General features: G+C 36.4%; 1 protein-coding gene across 1 annotated transcript in view; it reads right to left on the bottom strand.

The window, feature by feature from the left end:
* Positions 1–209: 209 nt before the first annotated feature.
* Positions 210–22032, bottom strand: part of dgkab (diacylglycerol kinase, alpha b) — a 26627-nt gene continuing 4804 nt past the window's right edge. Inside the window, exons 3-25 of the mRNA XM_079857764.1 lie at positions 21676–21752; positions 19610–19742; positions 18692–18766; positions 18448–18497; positions 18202–18276; positions 17038–17154; positions 16817–16934; positions 15357–15445; positions 15100–15210; positions 13018–13107; positions 12804–12887; positions 12604–12677; positions 11643–11717; positions 11474–11559; positions 9268–9357; positions 7556–7716; positions 5645–5709; positions 5446–5536; positions 4118–4292; positions 2789–2909; positions 2613–2673; positions 1558–2375; positions 210–269 (exon numbers count right to left, since the gene is read on the bottom strand). Coding sequence (XP_079713890.1) covers positions 2301–2375; positions 2613–2673; positions 2789–2909; positions 4118–4292; positions 5446–5536; positions 5645–5709; positions 7556–7716; positions 9268–9357; positions 11474–11559; positions 11643–11717; positions 12604–12677; positions 12804–12887; positions 13018–13107; positions 15100–15210; positions 15357–15445; positions 16817–16934; positions 17038–17154; positions 18202–18276; positions 18448–18497; positions 18692–18766; positions 19610–19742; positions 21676–21752 — 2093 coding nt within the window. The 3' untranslated portion in view covers positions 210–269; positions 1558–2300. The remainder of the gene's footprint in view (positions 270–1557; positions 2376–2612; positions 2674–2788; positions 2910–4117; positions 4293–5445; positions 5537–5644; positions 5710–7555; positions 7717–9267; positions 9358–11473; positions 11560–11642; positions 11718–12603; positions 12678–12803; positions 12888–13017; positions 13108–15099; positions 15211–15356; positions 15446–16816; positions 16935–17037; positions 17155–18201; positions 18277–18447; positions 18498–18691; positions 18767–19609; positions 19743–21675; positions 21753–22032) is intronic.

Here is a 22032-nt window from a genome sequence, read left to right as displayed (position 1 = left end):
TAATGCCCAAGAGGAATTGTATGGATTTTTGATCACTTACTGAGAATATGATATTGCACTTGTGAAAACCCGGATTTCCCCTTAATAAAATGTAAATATTGCATGTTTAAAAATTAATTATGTAACAGAACCTAATGAATTTGAAGACTAAATACCAAAAGCGACTGGGTGAAAAAATAGAGTTGGACAGAACAAGACAGAATTTCAATGATGTTCTCATGTTGAGATTTCCGTGCAGCTTTACTGATATCCAGAGGTGAAATTGTAGCCTGACTACGTCAGACTTCGTACTTCCGCTCAATTTCATTTCGCTTCTGTACTCAGTCTGAGACAGCTTCAGAGCTTTCTGTTTGCCACCGGTCTGGAAACAGCCGGGCCAATCAACGAACAGAGGGCGGGCTGAGAGCCGTGACGTACACGCTGATTGTACCGTGGATGCGTAGATTTAGATTTAGGGGGGGGTGAATTGCTGTTTCATGCATACTGAGTTTTTTACACTGTTAAAGAGTTGGATTCCCATGCTAAACATGGACAAAGTTTCAAAAGTTAAGTTGTACGTTTGAAGGAGTATTTTTGTTCCAAAAATACTCCTTCCGGTTTGTCACAAGTTTCGGAAAGTTTTTTTCGAGTATGGCTCTGTCTTACGTAAGATAGAGCGGAATTTCCTTATATGGGTCCTAAGGGCACTTCTCCGCGGCCGCGCGCGCACTCGCAGACCAGAGAGAGAAGAGAGCGAAAGCAGTACGTTACCTCAAAGCGCTTTGCTCGGCTTTTAGGGAAGTCAATGTCACCAAAGAAGTGGGTTTTTGGTTGGCAGGGCAAGACAACCCTGCACAGATTCCCAAAGAATCCAGCGTTAAGGGACCCGTGGATGGAGTTTGTTTTTTCGAAGCATCAACGGAGGTTGTGCACGACTCTTTGTTCCCTGCATTTCGACGATGATTGTTTTATAAACAAAGCCCAGATCGACTTATTTGCAGATCGTCTAATGCTTAAGGATCGAGCAGTCACGGTGAGTAAACTACTTCAAATGTCTCTCTGTGTAGTTGTTAGATCAGTTAGCACAGCTATAGCACACCGCCCACACGGCCCGCCCCCAGCCGCTCGGTTTTTTTCCGGAAAGACTCGGTACAGCCAATCTTTAACTTATAAATATAATAAAACTAAAGACGTTTTGGAGATATGAAGGATGCAATACTACTCTATAGGTACTCAAGATTAACAGGAGATTGAGTGAAAATGAGCATTTCACCCCCCCTTTAACTTAACCTGCAAAAGTCGTTCACAGCCATGTTCACTCCGGTATTTCGCTCGATGGTTTTGTTTTCGCATCATACATGTGTTTACAGTGGAAGTTAAATGCGGCCGAGCATGCGCATAACACACGCCATAACCAAACGTTATGTGATTGGCTTACGGGTAACCAATGATTTTAAACTTCAGACAAGCGCCCCCTAGCAAGAGAGAAAACACTTCTCTGTTATGCCATTCCAGACTCTGTCTACGAAGCAAAGTGAAGTAGCAGAGTCTGGTATTACCAGGCTAGTGAAATTGTGCAACTGACTCAAAACTGAATGGCTACATTACAACACGACTGTCTAAAATCAAAAAAGTACTGTGGCAGTGCCATGGTCAGGGTTGTCGTCCACTTTTTTATGCCCTTCCCTTGCTAACTTCCCTCCGTCTCGTTCACTCGGTGTACATCATTGCTTAAAAAAATGATATGAACATGAAAAAATATATAGTGAACAAGACACCAAAAATACAAGTTATTTAATTCCATCCGAAAGATGTGTTTCCAACGATTTTTACTTTAATGTAGACATGTATTTTAGATCACATATCCCATAGAGAGATCACGATTTTGTAAATGTTCACACATACTGTAATTAACACACCTAAAGACATGACATCAGAGTTTCAAGATCAAACATTTTAGAAAAGAACAATACATGAAGGCTGTTAGAACCAGTGTTTCCCAACCATGTTCCTGGAGCCCAAAAAAAAAGCATGATGGGAAATGCTTGCATAATACAGCCTTGTTGTAAAGCATTACCAATCACAAAATCATAATCCCATTTTGCTAGTATTATTTCTGTATTAGACATTCTTAGTATTCTTAACTAACAGAAAATACATAATTTATGTGCCAACCAAATTAGCACTAAAGCTGAACACAAGCCTAGTGTAATGAAGGCAAGAAAATCAATTATTCTTATAGAAATATTATAGCATAATGCTCTAAAATATATTTTCCTTCACATCTTTATCTTCAGTGATATGATCTTCAAGCTTCCGTTTTACTTGAGGAAACATCCCAGTGTTTTAGCAGGAGCCATCAACATATTAGCCTGATTTTTGTGTGTGATGTGAATCTACAGACAGACAGAAAATACTGATGTTATTTAGGAAGAATAGAAAACTAAATATAATACTATAAATATTGTTATGCAATTAAATGGCAGCAACATCCATACCATTAAACAACCGATGCATAATGAAACATTTCAATGAATGAGAAATGGCTGTAAACACACTAACATCTGTTGACTCTATAATAACCTTAATGCATGAACATGTGTTTTTATAGGTCTTCCGAAGAGCACACTTACCGTACATGCAGGCTGCATCCACGGCTCTCCATCAATCTGCATGGGCAGAGTTTTATACGTTCTACAGAAAAGATATTTTGTAAATAATATTTAAATAGCAAGCTTATTCAAATGGGTGGTCAAATGTACAGTATATGGTAAAACACATCTGATGAAATATGATGTGGTTTCCTCACCTGATCGTGACGTGAGCAGCCTGAACCAGACGATGCGCTTTACTCTTCAAGCCTGTGTAAATCTGACCCATTTCCACCACACTCTCCAGCCCAACAACCTCTAGGAGTTTATCATTCATGTCTACAAGCATAAACAGCATTTAGTATGGAAGACTATGTCAAAACTGATGATTTTGCCAAGAAGGGCATCATCGACAAACACAACCATGAATTATATTAGAAATCAAAATTGACTTTATTAATACACATTCTTAATCTTTATATGAACTCATTGGTTTATTTCTATGTCCAAGAAAATGTTATTCTTTCTTGAAAATGTATTAACTTGCTCTGTAACGCCTTTCCTTTTCAGCTGAAGTCACATTGGTCCAATTCCTTATGATTTTTCATTTGGGAATGTTATATATTGAAATGTTGAAATATGTTGTTTAAGTTCTGTGTCTTGTTTGACAGTTTTATAAAATATACTGAAAAATTAAGAAAAAAATTGTTAAGAAATAATATTCAGACCTGCAGTACTGTCAACATAAATAACCTAGATATTTTAACGAGTCGTCAGTATTTCCAGTCTCTCTTCCTGCTGAATCTGTGTAGGTTTGTAACAGATTTGCATAATGCCAGTCTACGTTCTTCATTGGCTGCCGTGAACAACGTCTACTTTGACCCTCAAACACTGTAGTTGTATGTGAGACTGGAAGAGTTTGGTTCATGTTGTTCATGTGGAGAGAAATCGCTTTATGTCACTATAAAGCCAAAACAATCTCTGTTACCTTAAATTATACGTTTATCTCTGTAAAGCTCCTTTGAAACAATCTACATTGTTAAAAGCGCTATATAAATGAAGATGACTTGACTTGACGACTTGGAGAAGACGCTGTTTTCTGCTGACAAAGCAAATCCACATTGATGAGATTGATACGGTAAAACCGACGCCATCGTTACTGTTCATATCACTGAGTATCAAGAGCTGAGGAAGATCCGGAGCTGAAATTCAGATATGATAATGAGCGTTTGTTTTCTGACACGGTCGACCAATCACAACAGACTGGGCCGTCTGACCAATCAGAGCAGAGCAGCTCTCAGAAAGGCGGGGTTTAGAGAGACTGAATCCTTGATCGAACCGTTTCAGACACTGAGAGAAAAGAGCTGATGCTGCAATGAATATTATGAGGAAATTAAGAGTTTTTGACCTTGGATGCATGTAAACCTGTTGTAGGAGACTCCAAAACAAAATTAGGAATCTTTAAAATAGCATAATAGGGCCACTTTAAGTAAGCATCTAACCTTAGAATTGACAGATTTTTTTTACTGTAATAAGCATTTGCTTACCCTGTGAGCACATCTCAAGAGCATCAGGATCAACAGTGACCTCTTGCCACTTCTTCAGTTTCTCAACACTCTTTGTTTCTCCCCACAGGTTTGAACCGCCGTGCATGCTGGGAATGTTCAGGACAGCAACACCCTCCAATGAGAGTCTGCTCAGATCGACAGGAACGCCACAACACTACAGCGACAGATTCAACAAACTCATTTTGAAACAGTGACAGCGAGATACATAAAATTAACACAAATAAAGCAAGAGGCAACTATACAAAGAAAAGAAAACTGTTTGTCACCGTTGTTTAAAGTTGCACCTTTTTACAATTCATAAATTACTATTCTTGTAGGCTAGAATAATTTGATGGTTTGAATATTTGTATGCTACTTTAACTTGTTGTTTCATGAATCATTCTGTTTTTCAGAATTGTTTTACTGTATTAGTTTAGCTTAAAATAAGCTCTAATATGTAATTTGATGGCAGGTTCCCACTGAAACAAAAAAATAAAACCATGTGAAAACAATTCCTGCACAAAAAGGGGTGTTAAATCAGCTTGTTTTTCATTGGCAATAATGGTGAAAGCATTGAATAGCTTTTTTTTTGTAGACTTTATGGTATATGTCTATAAAGTACCTTTCAAAAATAAAAAATAAACCTATCCTGAGAAATATTTACTAACCTAAAAAGTGCAACTAGCTCCAATATCAAAGTGTATGAACTGCTATTAACTGGTTGTGTTCTGGTCATTATGACCCAGAGAGGATTTTCCTTTTCCCGAAAATGCTAGTTAATGTTATTGCATTTGACTTTGCATTTAACAACTTCCCAAAATATTTTTGATAATTTATGTGCTTTTTTGGCTGTTTGTTTCTTTCTCAACCTTGTTAAAATGACCAGACATTAAAAAAAAAAAGCATTTAAATCTCTCATTATGCTATTTCGTTGCCAAATAATGGATTCAGTCTTTTTACCTACTTGTTTTCTTTCAGTTAGCAAGTTTTGTATTTCTTTTTCGAGCTTAATGATCATAGGCCTCATTGATCTGAGTTTTTGCATTTCAGTGTTTTTTTTGTTTGTTTTTTTTGATGAACAAACTTGAGTGACCTTTTTTCACTCAAACACTAAGGTGCATAAGCTCAGATCAACGAGGCCTACGATCAGTCAGTTCCAGAAAGAAATACAAAACCTGTACAAATTGAAAGAAAACAAGATGATAAAAAGATTGAATCCAGTATTTGGTGATAAAATGGCATAATGACAGATTTACAAGCAATTTAAAAGACGGGTCATTTTTGACCCGGAACACTAAATTAGCTAAAGGATTTTCAACAACATTTACCTCAATGCTGAGACATTCCTTGAGGTTCCTGCAGGAAGCTGAAACGGTCTCAGATGTTGCGAGTTGAAAATACCACAGCTTATTTCTGGCTCTTTCAGGGCATAACATAGAAAAATGTAGAACTGAACAAAGTAATGCACAAATTATCTAGTTAAAAACACAGCACAACATAGTGACTGAACACATTTCAGATCCTGACCTGCTGTTGAACTTCTGTGGATCCTTCTCTCTCATCACATGAAACTGGTGAGCTATAGATGCGTCCTGTTGAGGGAACATCACACTGGAAAATTACTGACACAAATACAATATAGCTGCCAATTACAGAAATACAGATGCATTATTCAAAGAGCTTCTTAGCTGCACCATTTGTCAAGAGGAAAATAAAACGTTCAGTCCAGACTAGGGGTGTGATGATACCCTCATGTCACGATTCAATATATATCGTGATACTGAACTCACGATACAATATTATTGCGATACTCCATGAGATATGATAAAAGGTTAACAAAAAATGTACTGTTGATTAAAAAGCTAAATTTGGTATTACATTGTGGGTGTAAATGAATAGTCTTAGACACTCTGTCACTGACTAGATATATTTAAAATAATGTAGGCCACTTTTTACAGGTAACATCAGGCATTTGGCATTATCAGGAAACACAAATATTCCCCCATTGCATTATTATACATATATATCATATAGTAGTTTAATGTAGTACTGACACTAAAATTGAAAACTTGATTTTTTTCTCACGCAGTAATTTTCATTTTGGGTGAACTGTACACTATACTGATTGTCACTATCCACGATACATATTGTTGCATTTTTGTATTACGATATACACTCACCTAAAGGATTATTAGGAACACCTGTTCAATTTCTCATTAATGCAATTATCTAATCAACCAATCACATGGCAGTTGCTTCAATGCATTTAGGGGTGTGGTCCTGGTCAAGACAATCTCCTGATCTCCAAACTGAATGTCAGAATGGGAAAGAAAGGTGATCTAAGCAATTTTGAGTGTGTCATGGTTGTTGGTGCCAGACGGGCCGGTCTGAGTATTTCACAATCTGCTCAGTTTTTCACACACAACCATTTCTAGGGTTTACAAAGAATGGTGTGAAAAGGGAAAAACATCCAGTATGTGGCAGTCCTGTGGGCGAAAATGCCTTGTTGATGCTAGAGGTCAGAGGAGAATGGGCCGACTGATTCAAGCTGATAGAAGAGCAACTTTGACTGAAATAACCACTCGTTACAACCGAGGTATGCAGCAAAGCATTTGTGAAGCCACAACACGCACAACCTTGAGGCGGATGGGCTACAACAGCAGAAGACCCCACCGGGTACCACTCATCTCCACTACAAATAGGAAAAAGAGGCTACAATTTGCACGAGCTCACCAAAATTGGACAGTTGAAGACTGGAAAAATGTTGCCTGGTCTGATGAGTCTCGATTTCTGTTGAGACATTCAGATGGTAGAGTCAGAATTTGGCGTAAACAGAATGAGAACATGGATCCATCATGCCTTGTTACCACTGTGCAGGCTGGTGGTGGTGGTGTAATGGTGTGGGGGATGTTTTCTTGGCACACTTTAGGCCCCTTAGTGCCAATTGGGCATCGTTTAAATGCCACGGCCTACCTGAGCATTGTTTCTGACCATGTCCATCCCTTTATGACCACCATGTACCCATCCTCTGATGGCTACTTCCAGCAGGATAATGCACCATGTCACAAAGCTCGAATAATTTCAAATTGGTTTCTTGAACATGACAATGAGTTCACTGTACTAAAATGGCCCCCACAGTCACCAGATCTCAACCCAATAGAGCATCTTTGGGATGTGGTGGAACGGGAGCTTCGTGCCCTGGATGTGCATCCCACAAATCTCCATCAACTGCAAGATGCTATCCTATCAATATGGGCCAACATTTCTAAAGAATGCTTTCAGCACCTTGTTGAATCAATGCCACGTAGAATTAAGGCAGTTCTGAAGGCGAAAGGGGGTCAAACACAGTATTAGTATGGTGTTCCTAATAATCATTTAGGTGAGTGTATTGTGACACGATATATTGTTACACCATTAGTCCAGATTCTTGACGCTCACCACACCGATAGAGAAATAGTTGTTGATGATGTCATTGGGCACTGGGTCGCCCTCGTCTGCCACATCAGCTTGAATGACTCGCAAACTCCAGCGATCCATCAGCACTAATGTGCTCTCCTCAATCTGCTTAAGGATTTCTGTCAGATCACTGCCTTCATATCCTGTTTAATCCAACACAGGAAAGAACAACAGATGCCTTGAATTATGAACACAGACTTCTACCTTCAGGCAGACGATTCAAAGCCGAACTGTTTCAAAAACTCGTTTGTGCCAACCTCAGTGACCGCTTGTATGAGCATTTTATCTTCACCCTTGCACTCAATCAGTCTTGTGGATTGAAAATGGCGATCTGTTTGGTCACTATCTCAGCTAACAGGGAATGTTCTCAGAACTTTGTCTAACGTTCTAGCAAGTTATGAACAAACGTTCTTCCAGTAACATTCATAGAGCGTTTGTTCAAAGTTATCTTGTCTTTAATAATGTTCTCAAAACATTAGCAAAAAAACATTTATATATTGTTCATGGATTTTTTTGTTGTTGGATGTTTATCTATTTATTTAAATGTTATACTTGTTCCCAGCTAACAAAAATATATTCCAAGAACATTCCGCAAATGTTCCCATTAAGTTATGAAAACATTATTTCTTTAAATGTTCAAAACGATCAGAACTAAGTTTTCTCATACTTATCTGAACGATAAGGGAATATTCAACTTTGTCATTCAGCAAAGTTTCTATTGAATGTTCTGAAACAAGTAGTAACAAAATGTTTGAGTTTTTTTGTTTCTCCTTGTTTGTATTTTATTTTAAGTGTTACATTTATGATCGTGTGTTATTCTTTTAAGTCTGCCTAAACAAGACGTTTTTATTCATCAATGAGCACCTTCCCTGTAAAATTTTTATGAGCTTTTCAGAAAAAAAAGTTCCATAAACAATGTATGAATAAGGTTCCCCCTCTCATTATTCAAGACCAGGAGCCAGTTGCAGAAACATTACACCATTACATAAAGACTGTCTTAAGAACTAGTCTGACCAACCAGCAGTTAGTTGGGGGCAATCAAATTAAATCTACATTTTTATGTAACTGACTTAAAAAAGTTATGAACCACATTTTTTTTTTGATGGTTAACTTGTAAGACTAGCCTTAGTTAGCAGTTTATACAACCGGCCTCATAAATTTAAACGAACATTCTATTAATGTTACTTTGAGAGAACCTTTCAACAAAGTTAGTCAAAGTTCTGAGAACATGGATTACTTTTAAATGTTCTCTGAACACTTTGAAATGTGTCCATAATGTTTGCAAAATTATAAAATGGAATGTTACCAAGAAAAGGTGTTTTTAAAACATTTTAATAAATAGGAGTTTTAAATAATCAGAGAACATTCAGAAACAACATTTTTATTACTTAATGGGAATGTTAAAACATTCGTAGAGCATGTGATTGTGAGATACTGTTGACTGAGGCTTTCTTTGTCTGTAGTTTGTATGGAGTGTTTCTTGTTATATTGTTTGATTTGACTGTTTTTTACATATATTTGTATGCACATCGCACTTGCTAAAACTAGCTATTAAATGTAAACATGTTATTATTAGTAGTAAAAATTCAAATGCTTGACAGGTTGCAGCACCTATGACTGAGCAACTCGCTCACAGTAACATTAAACTGCCTTCACCTCCTGTATGTAAGTGTAAATATCCCTGAATGACCCACCTCCTCCCCAGTGCAGACATCGAGCCAGATCATTCCCAGTTCCTAGAGGAAGGACTGCAACTGGAGGACGAATCACCATATCAGCTTTATCTGAGGAGGAAAAAAAAAAAAGGTCTATGAAGATAGTACTGAGAAATAACACTTGTTTTGTGTAGCATTTATGAGATTGTATTCTGTTAAAGTCATGATGAAAGACAGATCATTTCTTCTGCATTGTGACATACATCCGAGTGTATCAGATTATTAAAAAAGAAAAAGTGTAGGACGAGGACTTGGGTCTATGCGTCGGTTGTTGATTGGATGTTGAGATGTGGACGTGGCTCTCAAACGTGGAGGCAGATGATCGTGAGGGTCTGTCTTTTCACTGGACCGATCCAGTTATTACATAATGATTAAACATTATGAGGTCAAAAAAATTTCTTTGAAGAACCAGGGCTCCCACTGTCTTGAAAAACCTGGATATATGAGGTAGCCTATATACAACTGTGGCCATGGAAGTGATTGAACACCTGAATTCAATGATTTGGAGGGGTGTCCCAAAACTTTTGGCAATATAGTGTAACCCATGAACGTGTAAGCAGGAAAAAAGCACATGGATTCCGATATTCTCAGATCGGTTTCAGGCCTCGAATCGAATACGTGCATTTGCGTCTGCCATGACAGATCGGATATTCCCGTCAAAGCGAGTCGTACATCATTGAAAAAGCGACAGTGGTGAATGACGTCAACTCAGGTGGAATCCAACCGCGATCACATGACTCTCTTCAATGGCGTAATGGAGTTGAAGTCTCAACTCAATGTTTTGCGGAAAGCAAAAGCTTGTATTATCATTTTATATGATCATTTTATCATTTGCGTCCATTGCAATTCGCGCCATTTTTACTTACTTTTCGGCCTAGGCTTTTCCACGTCAGTACATCCACCTGGGTTGTTTCACCAGGTGTATAGTGTAAATGCAGATATCGAATATGGGGCACTTTTAAAAGAAGATGTAAGCTGGTCGTCAAAAAAATTGGATATAGTCAACAAATCAGAATTGGGCATCAAGATGTGCAGTGTAAATGAAGCCTTAGACAAAATATTTATTAAAAAAAATTAATTGTTATATACATATCATTTGTTTTTTGTTGAGTATCATATTTGATACATCAGGCTTTTTATGGCTCATATAATGTGATATAGTAAGAATACGGAGCTCATACTCGAGAGGAAAAAACATCTAAATTATATGTAAAGGCCTAAACTGAGCAAAAATATTCAATTTGGTGCAGATGCTGATATTTATATGGCAAAAAGTACGAAATTCTGATAGCTTGTAATGTGATCTTTATAACAGTACAGCAGACTACTTATATAAAATGCATATAAATATCAGTCGTCACTCTATATCTCCTATTATAAGTCTTACTAAGATGTTATTTAAATGCTTAGTTTTATGATCAAAGCTATGTAGTTTTAAAACATATAATGCAATGCAATAAAATGATGATTGAGAGATGAACAATAAACCTTCCTCAAAAGCCTGATGGATCATATTTGATGCTCGCATTTTAACATCTTATTTGCTTCAGTCCAGTAAGTGTTCATCTTTAAATATTACTAACAATAAAAAAGTTATTACGTTTACTTTATAAAAATCAGTATGTGAACCACAACCTGAAGGTGGACAGTTTTAACAATTATACTAAAAGGCTTTTTACTTGCTAAAAAAGGTTCAATTATATTGATCATTAGAAATTTGTGTATTAAATATGATAGAGTAAGATTTATAGGGTTAAAACTGTGCTTTCTAGACATGGAAAAAGACATATAACTCCATGGGCATTTTTATGCATTTTATGAAAATAAATGTTTCTAATTATGACTGCCCAGCTCTAAAATATTTTTTCAGATAATAATTGTGTCAAAATATTCTAAATACTTTTTCACATGTAATTTTATCAAACAAAATGAGAGGTTACTTAGAAGCAAAGTATCTAAAAATAAAAACATGTAAAAACCTTAAAGCCTAAAACAATAGATGAGTGTAATTTTGATTGCAATATGTCTTTACATGTTTTCTTAAATTCAATGGCTGGAGAGTGACATTATATTCTTAATAAATTACAATAAAAACAGCTGGGTAACAAAATACTATATGAATACATCAAATTGTGTGCATACTATGACAAATCTTTGGATTTGTGCATGAGTTCATGTTTCTCACCAATAGCATCTAAAATCCAGCCGACAGTGCCGTCTCCTCCACAGACCAGGACTCTGTATTTATGAAGATTTTGAAAGAGCTGGAGCCTGAAACGAATAGACACACACATGAGTTTGTTTCATGCTGCTTTGTAAAGGTGTGTTAGTCTGCTCGATTTATAAAACCGTACCCTGGATTTGGTCCTCCATTGTCAAGGCTGTAAACCTGTCGTGGGTTCAGGAGGTACTGAAACTTTCGCAACACCCTGCAACAAACCAGATAATGTCATTAAGCAAGTCATTTTAAATGTGCTTATTAGGTAAATGTAAAAAAAGTGTTTTGGTCTCAACCATTTTAGGAGACAAAAAAGCCAGCAGTTAGACTGGGTAAACCGATGTGATTTCGCCCTGCAGCTCAGGCTGGAAACCTGTACATTTTTTTATCCTGCTTCGGTTACAAATCTGCGGGGACCAATCACAAACCGGCTTATCCACCTGGCGCGCTATTGGCTCTCGCACGACCGTCAATCCAATTCCTTTTAACCTCTCGACGATGCTCAATGGCTTCTTTAGTTTAGCAAACAAATCGCTCGAGTGGGTGTAAATACCACTCACTTTCATTTTTTTTTTTTTTGCATAATCTGAAAAAATTGCTCAATGCTACAAACCAACACGTTTGTTGACACGTTGTTTTCGTGGCGCTCTGCAAAGTACCTCACTTCGGGGTCTCTCTAAACCCCGCCTTTCTGAGAGCTGCTCTGCTCTGATTGGTCAGATGACCCAGTCTGTTGTGATTGGTTGACCGTGTCAGAAACTAAACGCTAATTATCATATCTGAATTTCAGCTCTGGATCTTCCTCAGCTCTTGATGCTCTTGATCCTCCTCAGTGATACGAACAGTAACGATGGCGTCGGTTTTACCGTATCAATCTCATCAAAGTGGATTTGCTTTGTCAGCAGAAAACAGCGTCTTCTCCACATGAACAACACGAACCAAACTCTTCCAGTCTCAGATAAACTACAGTGTTTGAGGGTCAAAGTAGACGTTGTTCACGGCAGCCAATGAAGAACATAGACTGGCATTATGCAAATCTGAAAATCCGATAAAGCATGATAGAAGCATAATATTTTATATTAATAACAGAATATAACCTCTTTCCTTGTTTCCCGCCACTCTTTGGGTTTACAAACACCAAGAGAGGGTGTGTGTCCTTCACAGGAAATATCTTCATAAAGATATAAGTAGAGTTATAGAGAAAGCACATACATACATTTAATCAAACATTCTGTATCACAAAACATTTAATTACATTATTTGGAGTCAAGATTGGTTTAAATGTGGAACTGCTTGCCTGCAAAAAGTGTCCATCTGAGTTTATGTTTACCAGGTAATTTTCTCCCAGACTGCTCCCCGAAACAGAGTCAGCTTGATCCATCTATAATTGATAATGAAAGAAACAAAAGTTATACTTATTGTATATAAAATGCTATTATAAATCTAGCCAAAGTGTCTTATATAGAAACGACACTAAATAATGGTTTTATATAGTTCTAGCTCTTGCTTACAGCACACATGGCCCACGGTGGAAGGATGTGATGCTGTAATCGCTCACAGTCACAGTGAGTCGAGCCCAGAGGAACACAGTCACTGTGGCGCTACGTTCATCAGCAGCAGCAAAGACAGAAAACATTAGCATATACAGGAACAGATCTGTCTAAATAAAACAACCAGCTTATTATGCCCTTTTTCAAAGTCTTGATGTTGTTTTGTGCTCTACTAGAACAGGTTTTCATGCTTGAATGTTGACTATTTCCCAAGCGGCAACATTCTGATCTGAAAAATGAAGCCTACCCCGAAGTGCGGAGTGAATACATCGAAAATCCGCTAGGGGAAGGTCCCAAAAGGGAGCAAATGTCTATAGCCCCCATGTTAAAATGTCCGTTTTCACAGCATAAATTCATGTTTTTACAGGTTGGTCCCATGGACTTTTATTGTATTTTTCGATAGGTTCCGAGTGCCTGACAACCATAAGGGCTGTGAATTTTTTTCTAACTCGTTAGTTTAGATCGTATTTAGATATAAAATGTATGACAATAAGGGCGTGGTTAACTCTGATTAACAGCTTGATTGACAGCTGACAAGGCTGCGCCACGGAGAATGACAACATAAGAAGCGCCATTTTTTAATACAGTTGACATATAATACTACTGTTTCTGTATCATGAAATGTAGTTTTAAGAGTTTTTCAGGCGAGAATGTAGTTGTTTAAAGCTCAAATCTGTGGTTTATTCATAAAGATTTATGAAAATTGTATCCAGTTGTGAGATGACCGGGCGCTCGGCGTTCATGTACCCCGCCTGGAACAGCCTTTCCTCGGCTTGTCGTTATGAGGTTTGCCGCGGACTCTAGCGTCTCTGTAGTGGTTAAACATGAGATATAATTCGTCTTGTGTATCTAACGGGCGATTTTTGGTTTCGTGAATCTATAATTTGTTCCCGTTTTGGCTGAGGGGAAGTTTCATAACTTTATAAGCTATTTAACTTTACCGTTGTATGGTTAGACTAGAGCGCTGACTTTGTATGTTTGACTGAATTGTTTGCTTTATTTGTATAGCTTCTTGTAACTTTACCTTTTACTTTTATAATGGCTGATATTGATAAAACTGAAATTTAACAAAAAGAGACTGGGTTGAGTTTTGTCATTTTAAATTTTAATACAACGCAGATGATCTGTAATGTTGTTTACTGCAACATCTGTTGTTTAGTACAAATGCACATATTGCCTGGACCATATTAAAATGTTTAATATTTTTATATTATATTTAAAACGAAAAGAGGCAGGTTTGTGTTTTATATTTTGTTTTTGTTTTATAAATAGGCAAACGTTATGTGCAGTGAATATAATCAATACGCGTTGCCTGAACCACATTTGTGTGGCTATAATGTTTAAGATTTCTTTAAATGAAAACGAAAAGAGTTAGTATGGTGTTTTATAACATATTTCGTTGCCTAAAATATACACAGAGAGCTGAGTGACGCGCGCTGCGTCAGAAGGTGGGTGGGGTTAGGATTTCCCAAGATTTTCCAAGATGGCGCCGCCCATACCCCCCATAAACGGCTTCAAACCCGTTCTTCAGAAAGTCTATGGGTGACGTCACAGACGCTTTGTCCATATTTTTTACAGTCTATGCTATTTCCCCCATATTCTCCATTGTTGCAGCGCCTCTCTTCCCAGTCTGTCAGTAACGCTCTGTTAAGTTCCTGTCTCTATGAAGCCCCTCCTTCTGAAAAGCACACTGTGCTCTGATTGGTCGGCTGGAGCAGTGTGTTGTGATTGGTCGAGCGCTTCCAGTGTGTTTGGGAAATGTTCCACCCCTTAACATAACCGCCAGTTTAACACACTACTAACTAACTCAACCAGGCCACACCCCTTTATTCTGCATATCAATTATTTAAATGAGGAATATTGTGACGTTCGTATTATTGTATATATTATTATTAATAATAATAATAATTGTACTGTGCTAGACTAACTGGGACTTGTCACAGCACTTGCTGGTTTGATTGCTTGTATTGTAAGACGCTTTGGATAAAAGACCTGCTAAACGATTAAATGAAAATGTATGTGGATAAGGAAATCAGCGCTCACCATGCGGTGACACCATGCACAGCTCTTTCCTGTGAGTATCTTGATCTTTTTGTGGCAAATCTCACATTTGTTGGACTCACAGTCAGCACTGATCCAGTCATGAACTGAACACTGGCAAAGGGGGGAAAACAGTAATTCACAGGCCAAGCATTAACTTGTATTAATGCCTTTTGTGAATCAGTTTAACCCAGAATTAATAGCAAGTTAATGTTACTTAAAGCAGAACACAGTGCAATGGTAAATGAATCATCTCTCACCCCTATCTCTGTTTTGGACCTGACAAAGGTCCTGACGCATGGTGTGTGGTTTTTGTTGGCACAGCTGCTGTGGACAGTGTACTTGCAAACTAGAAATCAATAAAAGAAGAGGGGAAACACTGAAAATGTCATTATATTACAAAATAGTCACAGGCAAGGGCATTTACAAAGACGCTAGAAATCGGGGCGTACCTATTCTGAACATTTAAGGCTGTACATATTCAGTGTTATGAAAAAGAATTACACTTTAGGAGTCCTTATTAAATACATAATATACTTAAACATGAACTGAATGTAATAGACATTTAATTGCATGTTATTTGGAATTAAATAAAAACGTAGTTTAGTTTAAATTGTTGGCTTACATTTTAAATTAATTTAGTTGAACTTGAAAGTGTTTTTTGACCAACTTAAGTAGGACATAATTACATGTATTTTCGTAATGACTTCTATTGTCTTTGAGATATGGAAATTAAGAAATTAAAATGCACTACTGAATTTACTGACAGGCATTTGTGGTTAACTAAAATATACATGAATGTCATTATTGAACTTGAATGTCATCTATTTAAGTTTTTTTTATTTACACATTTTTAATGAAGTTACAATTTAGTACATTTAAAATATGTAAATTTAAAACGTAATACTGAATAACACTCTAGTGTTAAAAAAAATCGACAAAATATTAAAACATAATGATTTAAAATGTACTTTAAAATTTGACATTATTACAAAGCGCACTTTTTAAAGTGTACTTAATTGTGCTAAGATTAATAAACAGTCATAAAAGTTCAATTCTCTTTCAGTACACTTAAGTGGCCTTAAGTGTAAATATACTTTTTTAAATATACTACATAAATACTAATAAATCTGACATACACTACATTCAATACAGTTAAGCACACTTCTTTTTCACAAGGGTATTCAAGCATCTATCCACTGAATACTAAGGGTCGGATTTACTAACAGCTTGCATCAACACAAACCCTCTTTTGCCATTAAAAAACTACTGTCAGGACTTTTTAGCGCTGAAAATGCGTGAACAGGGTTATTGTTGTGGCTGACCTTATCGCATATGCATTTGTAGGAGTTTCGCTTTCAGATGCTAAATTTATGGGAGGAGAGTATTAGAATTAATTATGTAATGTGGTCTACTAAGGTTTGCGCTCGTCAATTTACTAGTATTTGCACCATTATTTACTGTCTAAAAAAGCATGTCTTAAACCAGATGCTAATGTGCGCTGCTCTTGGTAGATTGTATTGCTCGTTATGGAAACGATCTGGATGTGTGTGTGTTCTTTCATCTGTGCGTCGTCAGTTGATCGGAGTTTTTATGGGATTGCGTTCTCACGCAAATTACCCTGTTTAGTAAATCTGGCCCTAAATGTATGTTTAAAGAGACAAGAATAGGTATAAAGCTTGCCCATGAATTAAAAAAAGGTAATCATTGATAAACTCACAATTGCAAGACAAGCCCTGTTTTCGCAGACCCAACATCATCTTCTGACAGACAAAGCAATATGTGGGCCTGTTGAAGTTCTTCAGTCGCCAGACATGCTGGCCGTCCTTTTCAGCTACCTGTAGATAGTGTTAAAAACATCTCATGTAATCGATTCCACACCATATGACATTCCTGATCTCATTGAATGATTACATATACATTCTGACAAAGGCTGTTTACCTTTAATCCAAGCAGAACCAGGAGAGGAATGCTGTTCAAGCCCCCTTGTATCCACTCTCGAAGGGTTACAGTGCCACTGCCGTCCACGTCCATGGCTTTCAGCATGTCTTGAAGTACCTAGAGAAAGGAACAATGTACTTGTATTTTCATAAGCCTATAATATACTGCCGTGTATTAGTTCTAAGCTTGGAAAAAGCAAACTTACCCATCTATGGTTATAAGCCTGGCTAGGAAATGATGAGGCTTATATGTAGGGCTATACCTCACTCAACCTCACCTTTGACCTGAACGAGTACGGATTTTCATTTTGAAGAAGTACTACAAAACTCACTTTCTTTCATCCTCAATTTAATGTGTGCAAACAGCGGCTCAGAAGAGGAACTACAGACAAACCCTGATGTGCGTTTAGCGCCATCACCTGATCATTATAATAAGATGAATTAAAGATTTTATTCTGTCAATATATTTGACCTCTGCTGTTTTTCGTGACTTTTCCTGCTGTGAACATTAGGTATCAGCAACAGCCAGGTAGCAACGTTGATAGCTACTCATCAAGTCATCACTAAATTGGACAGTCCCGCTAAAAGTGTGTTGTGTTAGTAAGGGGATTTTAAGGCTTTGTGTCGGGGAAAACATAAATGAATTAAGTGTGTAACGACTGCCATCTTGTATTTTTTGTGTAAGTAAATGGAGTCGGGAGTCGGAGTCGACTGAATTGAACACCCCTACTTCAGTGTTCCTTTAAAAGCAGAAAATCTGTGCCTGTTGAAAAAAAATTTGCCAGGCCATTTCTGTCACTAACTTATGGAAGCTTGTTTCCGACTTTTAATCTCACAATTCCAACTTTTTTTCTTGCAATTGTGAGTTTATATCTCACAATTCTGAGAAAAAAAATCTGAACTGCGAGTAATAAACGTGGAATTGTGAGAGATAAAGTCAGAATTGCGAGTTCATATCTCTTTATATCTCTATATTTCTCAGATTTGTGAGATATTAACTCACAATTGCAAGAAAAAAGTCTGAATTGTGAGATAAAAAGTCACTATTACCTTTAATGTTTTTTTATCCTGTGGCTGCAACAAGCTTCTATACTAACTTGGAAAAAGCAAATGTAATTTCTCCAATTATACCTTCTGAAAGAGTTATTTGTACATATGAACTCACCGGCTTTAGTTCTGTCACATCCCATCCGAGGTATTCGGCAGCTTGCATCATCTGTGTAACAATTTTGTCAACTTCCTATTCAACAAAAACACACAGAAAACAAGAATTAAATAAACATTATAATTAATTTTAAGAGGACATCACTGGACATGTTAACAGGCTAATTTTAACCTAAGTAAGCTAAAACAGGAAATACATCACACACAATAAAAATAATATCAAAATCTCATGTACTCCCGTTGTTACCTTGCTATCAAGAAGTCCATTGTCATCTTTATCATACAATTTGAAGGTGTCTGCCAAATAAGTATCATATAACTGATAAGTACTTTGCATATACACTGCATTTAATTGCACTTAAAAACAAATGGCAAGTTTAAATCATAATTTAAAATATTATTAAACCCATTTCGCACTTTATATGGTATTAGTACATAGTATTAGTGATAGTATCTGCTAGAGATCACTATAAATTCGATGAATGTCTTACACTCTAGTTTGTCTCGTGGATTTCCATCCTCCAATATGGAAAAGTAACACAATACAGCTTTAAGAGAGACACCACCTGAAAGAGCAGAAGAAATAACACTGGATATCAATGTAAGAGCCAGTAATAGCCAGTGTGCATTTTAATACTTACAGTTAAAGTTAATACATTAGTGTGTGGTTAGTTACATTTTATTATACAGCCTTTAACAGTCCCACCGGGATTTTTCACAGGATTTCTGATTATTAACAGCTCAAAAATGACTATATTCCTGCAGCTTTTAAAAAACTGTTGATATTTGTGGCGTTTGTGTGTTGTTTTGCAGTGAAAACCCACAAAATGTCATTATGTACTTGTGCAATTTAATGTTAATGACAGTAACAGTACAATAACTGTAAATATTTTCGTCCATAAATACTGAAATTAATCGCAGTCCTGAACTTTAATGCAGAAGGCAATTCTGCTTCGCTGAAAATACAGAATTGTGTTTGTGACAGATGCTTGCACTGATTATATATTGTACATTTTAAATGGAAAATACTATTGTTTTTATCTAATGTTTAACAATTATAATATTTCCTATGTTGTAATATTGTTTTCGCACTTTTTACTATTTAAAATAGCACTGTCAGTGATTGCATTCACTCCAAATATTAAAAAGTGCATATGAAGTAAAATAATGTAGGCCTAAATCAGGCATTATGTGGAATGTCATTATACATTCTATTCTTTATTTTATATGGTAGTTTAGATTAATACTATCATTAAAAAACTTTCATTAAATCTAGTGCATTTATCACATAAATATAAACAATGTGTTTGATCTCTCACATGGTTTGTATGCGAACAGGTCGGAAAGACAACAGATAAGTGTGTTTTGAAACGTTTACTGAAGTTCTGTAAAATGAATCAGCAGCTCACCATCTTTGCTGTCAGGACCAGACCGCTCCGATCTTTGGAAATACCAGTAGAGGCGCTGGCAGAGATCAGCAGGAAAATCATCAACCTCAAGATAATTCTTGAGGAATAGAGAAAATCCTGTAGCATCTATGTGCTTCAGTGGGGAAAACGCAGAGAGAATGTGATAAAAAAGGCCGTTATCTGATTGGCTTGAGTAAACGGTGGGTGGAGTCCACTTATTTGTGGATTTTTCTGCATGTCGATGCTAGAAGTGTTTCAAAATCCACAGATGCGTGAGGGGATTTACAAATGCACAGAAAGCAGTTCACAAATAAATGCCAGACAGATTTGTGTTTGTGACATAAAACACATTTGTAAATATATATATATATTTCTTGCAAATCTCATTTTATTTATTTGTGAATTAGATTTTTTTTGTGAATCTCTTTATATTACATTTGTTTGTGAATCTCAATCTATTTATTTGGAATAATGCAACAATTCTAACCCCATACTTCTCCCCCCACTTCATTCCCTTTACACGTTCTTCTCTTCACTTAGAAACTAAGATTATATAAAAATGATAATGTTCTATGTCAATATAAGTGAATTAACAGTCATGTTTGGTATCATTGAAAATGTCTCAGTGCGACTGGTACAATGGTCTCATCTCCACAGAAGTAAACCAAATGGTAATAAGAGTTTAGAGATACTTTGCTTATTGGGTGTCCTTCCTCCAAACTACCTCCTGTTCCTCGACAAGGTGTGAACTCCCTGTGTCTAGAACTCTAGTCAATGCAAATTCCTATTTTAAGTTCATTCCTCACATTGGTGAATGTTTGGTCTTGGTCTGAGTATATAAAGAAATGTCTTCAGAGATCAGCCATAACGCTGAGCATTGTTCAGAAACTCGGCATTATGTATTTCCTGAGTCAGGTACATCTTTTATTCTTTATCTCTGAGCATTTGATGTTATTGTATTGATTATCTTTGAATTGATTATGTAATTGATACATTTACCTGACTAATAATAAATTGTTACATTTCGATTCATTCTGACTTTCTCTGAAATGATTGATTCTAGTAGAGAACGTTAAGTCCATAACACCATAAGTTTACGCTCAGGTTAGTAACGGTTAGTTATCAGAAACTGTCGTCGGACCGATTGAGCAGGCCTTACAACTATAAGTAACTTTACAATGTCAACTTATTCTACTAACCCATAAGCCATAACACTTTGATCATATACCTGTTCATCATATAAAGTGATTGTGTCTCTTCAGAAAATTTGGACTACACTGCTCAATTCATATGGATTAGTTTTACGATCTCTTTATGAACTTTTTGAAGTGTCTTAAGTGGTAGTTGCGTTGCTGTCAATAGAAGGACAGAAATCTCTCAGATTTTATCAAAAATATCTTAATTTGTGTTCTGAAGATGAACAAAAGTCTTACAGGTTTGGAACAACATGAGGGTGAGTAATTAATGACAGAATTTACATTTTTGGGTGAACTATCCCTTTAATGATGACAGTTTCATTTGTATTACATTTTTGTGATTATTTTTGGCTGAACTATCCCATGAACACAGTTTCTAAGTCATAAATTAGGGCTGCACAATATATCGCAAATGCATATATCGCAATATGCATATCGCAACAGCTTGCAATAACTTGGGTCATGAACAAAAGACAAAGAGAAAATCACTCACTGCTCTCGGCTGAATAACTTTTGTAGCTTTAATAAGAATCAGTATATATTTAATTCATACAGTGAAAACTAATCAGTGTTTTATTTTTATATTTGATTATTCAGTTTCTGTTGTTAAATAAACCTAATGTAGGATAACCTGCAACCTAAACCCCACCGATGTTAAAATAACACTTCTTATGCTACAGTAAAACATGCTGTTCAATTTCAGAAGTTGTAGGGATGTTTTCTTGTCACAAAAAGAATGTGAAACACAAATTTTTCTCCAATGTCGTGCAGCCCTATTATAAATGTAACTAAAACATCAAAAAGTCACCTTCACATTTCACATATCATTTCTGAACTACTGTAGGAGCCAGTAGAAAGAGTTCAGCTTACATCTCCAAACCTGTGATGGACCAGCTTTCCACCGGCATGAAAATCCTTCATCGCATCTTTCGCCTTTATCCTGCTATCTAGGAAATTTAAAACAAAAAGATTTGTAAATTGTAAAAATGAAAACCTTTTCTCGAACATTTAACTTATAATATTCTGTTCCATGATTTATCTTCCCTAGTGAAAAATAAATACACCAAACCTAATTTGAAAAACATTTATTTTATGCTAAGTATACTACAAATAGATTTATATATACAGTGGTGGTCAAAATTGATGGCACCCCTGATAAATATGATCAAAAATGGCTGTAAAAAATAAATCTGCATTGTTTATCCTTTTGATCTTTCCTTCAAAAAA

This window comes from Squalius cephalus (genome assembly GCF_949319135.1).
Source record: "Squalius cephalus genome assembly, chromosome: 22".
In the NCBI taxonomy this organism is placed as follows: Eukaryota; Metazoa; Chordata; class Actinopteri; order Cypriniformes; family Leuciscidae; genus Squalius; species Squalius cephalus.
The sequence above is the reverse complement of the archived record's forward strand: the minus strand, read 5'-3'. Positions and strand labels throughout refer to the sequence as shown.